The sequence below is a fragment of the Phalaenopsis equestris genome, unplaced genomic scaffold (genome assembly GCF_001263595.1).
Source record: "Phalaenopsis equestris unplaced genomic scaffold, ASM126359v1 Scaffold000733, whole genome shotgun sequence".
Classification (NCBI taxonomy): domain Eukaryota; kingdom Viridiplantae; phylum Streptophyta; class Magnoliopsida; order Asparagales; family Orchidaceae; genus Phalaenopsis; species Phalaenopsis equestris.
Genome location: NW_018165173.1, coordinates 811,352 through 814,159, shown reverse-complemented (window position 1 = coordinate 814,159; position 2,808 = coordinate 811,352). Strand labels below are relative to the sequence as shown.

Here is a 2,808-nt window from a genome sequence, read left to right as displayed (position 1 = left end):
GTCTTGAAAAGTTTGTAGTTGGGAGCGTTGAGATTACTATCATATTAGTAATCTCAAAAAGTGAATACATTAAGAACAAAATGCAACATTGAAACTCGCTATTGCCTTTCATATTTCATTGCCTGGCCATTTGTACATAACTTTTGATGGCCATGAAAATGTTATGTCTTTGCAGGGAAGAGCAAGGGAAGCTGGCGAGATGAATAAAAGTTTGCTTACACTTGGCCGGGTAATAAACGCACTAGTTGAGAACAATAACCATAGTCCTTACAGGTAATTTATGAAAATTTGCATCCTATAATTTGTTCAAATCTATAATTTGATATATTTTTGCTGAGGTTTTGTGCTATTTGTTTTGTCAGAGAGAGCAAACTGACAAGACTACTGAGGGATTCCTTGGGAGGAAACACAAAGACTTGTATCATTGCCACCATATCACCCTCTATTCAGTGTTTGGAGGAGACACTAAGCACATTAGATTATGCAAATCGTGCCAAAAATATAAAGAACAAACCAGAGGTAACCAATTCAATCAGTTATTTGCTAGTGTACATAAATTTGATTTCTATGATAACAAATTTTACTTTGATTTTTCTATCACCATTTTGCAGCTAAATCAAAAAATGATGAAATCTGCCATGATGAAAGAGTTATGCTCTGAGATTAATCGGCTCAAACAAGGTCTGTGAATGTTGTTAAATTTTAGAACACTATCTCAGTCTCAGTCATCATCCGTTAATCTATTTACTCCGCTCCCTATTCCTTGCATTTGAGCATAAAAAATCAATTTAAACTTTTTGATCTTGTGGGTGTCATCTTTAAATTTAGGGGCATTTACATACATACCACCTAACCACCATTTTAACTTTTAAGAAGTGAAATAAACTTTTTTATGCATAGTAAGGTGGTGTGTGTGTAAACATTGACGTAAAGGTTTTAGATATGTAAATACATAGGAATTGAGTGGTATGCATGTAAATCTTCCCTAAATTTAATGTTCTCAGTAACAGGCGCTCCAGAAATTCATTCTAGCTTTAGCCCTTGCTTGACACTAAGAAACCATTGCACCGGTATTTGCATTGCATTTAATTTGTAGGGTGGAATGGAACAAAGGAGTGGCTGGGGGAGGCACTCGCCACCCATAAACCATTACTAAACCCTTTTTATTATATAATAAACTAAAAAATTTGCACACCTTAATGTTTAATACTTAATAATAATTTATTATTAATTATACTTTAATTTAATAATCATATTTATAACAGTTACAAAATGTATCAGGAGATTATAGTTTTAAAGTTAAACATTTGCCAACTCTTGATTTTTGATTTCGCCGCACCTCATTTTAAATTGAATCCCGCCACCACCATACACAAACATATGCAGACAACTCATTATCATTCTACCAATATCACCTAGAAATCTCTAAGAACTTAACTATTTCATAGTACAAACATCCATGGCTAGCATCAAATCTTTCAACCTTAAGTTTCAAATTTCCTTGAGCCAATTTACATAGAAATCTGGAGAAGTAGCGAAAAAAATACTAAAAACAAATTTTTACCACACATTTAAGCACAATCCTCATTACACCAAGTGATTTAGCATTTTGTATCTTTTAGTTTTGCTTCAAAGTGTGCCATTGTTAATTTTTTTATGAACCACATGCGCAGAAGTAAATGTTGCAAGAGAGAAAAATGGAATATACATCCCCAGGGATCAGTTCCAGCAAGAAAAAGCTAAGAAGAAAGTTGGCATGTAATATACTGTTAGCATGATAGCATCAAGCAGAAAATATTTCCATCAGATAATAACCCCTCACACATTATTTCAGGGCTCTGGCAGAGAAAATTGAAAAAATGGAATTTGAATTGGAACAAAAAGAAAAGGTAACTTCTACCGTTTCATCAAAGTAAGATTTACATACATACCAGTTAGTTACTGTGTATTTACATATATAACACCTAAACTTTAATTTTTAAATATATGCCAACTTACATATGAGTGAAAAGGTGTATTTCACGTTTCAAAAATTAAAATAGTGGTTTTTTAATGTTATATGAAAGATTTGGGTGCTATAAATGTAAAAAAAATGAAGTTTAGGTATTGGATATGTAAATACATAATAATTGCGTGGCATGTATGTAAATGCGCATTGATATCGCATTACGATTCACATTGCGTGGAAATGCACATTGCGTGGCATGTATCGCATTACATTGATATCGCATCAAAAGTTATGAACCTAATCAATGTTTGCATTACGATTCACTTATCGCTTTTCACTAGTTGGTGAGAGGGAGGCATGGACCTCCTTCCCTCTCCTAACTTGTTGGACACCTCAGAGGCCTATTAAACTTAATATTATTCGCTTAATGAAATCATTCTCAATTAAACTTTTAAGGACTCACCAAAATATGACATAGAGTTAGGAAAACCCCTCAGAACTCTATTTTTCCTGCTCTTTATAAATTCCCTAACATGCATTTTAAATTTCAGTTGGTGGAACGAGAAGACTTGTCAGGTACACTTTTACAGTTTTCAGTGTTATCCTTCTTATACTTTCGTACTGTACTTTTATACCTGCAAATTTGCATGTTAAACAACGATGTCACCCTGCATGAAAACTAAAACCATCAGGATAGCCACATAACCATAACCAAAACCAAAATCTAAAATCAACCAAGATAAAATTCACCGCCAGAACATTCAAAATATAAAACAACTCAAACTACAACTTCAACTAAATTAAAACATCTCCATTGGATGATCGGGAATCCCTCGGAGGAGGTAACCTACGGTTGCTAA

General features: G+C 33.5%; 1 protein-coding gene across 1 annotated transcript; it reads left to right on the top strand.

Moving 5' to 3' along the window:
• Positions 1 to 111: 111 nt before the first annotated feature.
• Positions 112 to 1,762, top strand: LOC110030528 (kinesin-like protein KIN-5D). Its single transcript, XM_020733270.1, has 4 exons — positions 112 to 273; positions 363 to 519; positions 612 to 681; positions 1,674 to 1,762. The coding sequence occupies exons 1-4, from the start codon at positions 164 to 166 to the stop codon at positions 1,760 to 1,762; spliced, it is 426 nt and encodes a 141-aa protein (XP_020588929.1). The 5' UTR covers positions 112 to 163.
• Positions 1,763 to 2,808: the final 1,046 nt, after the last annotated feature.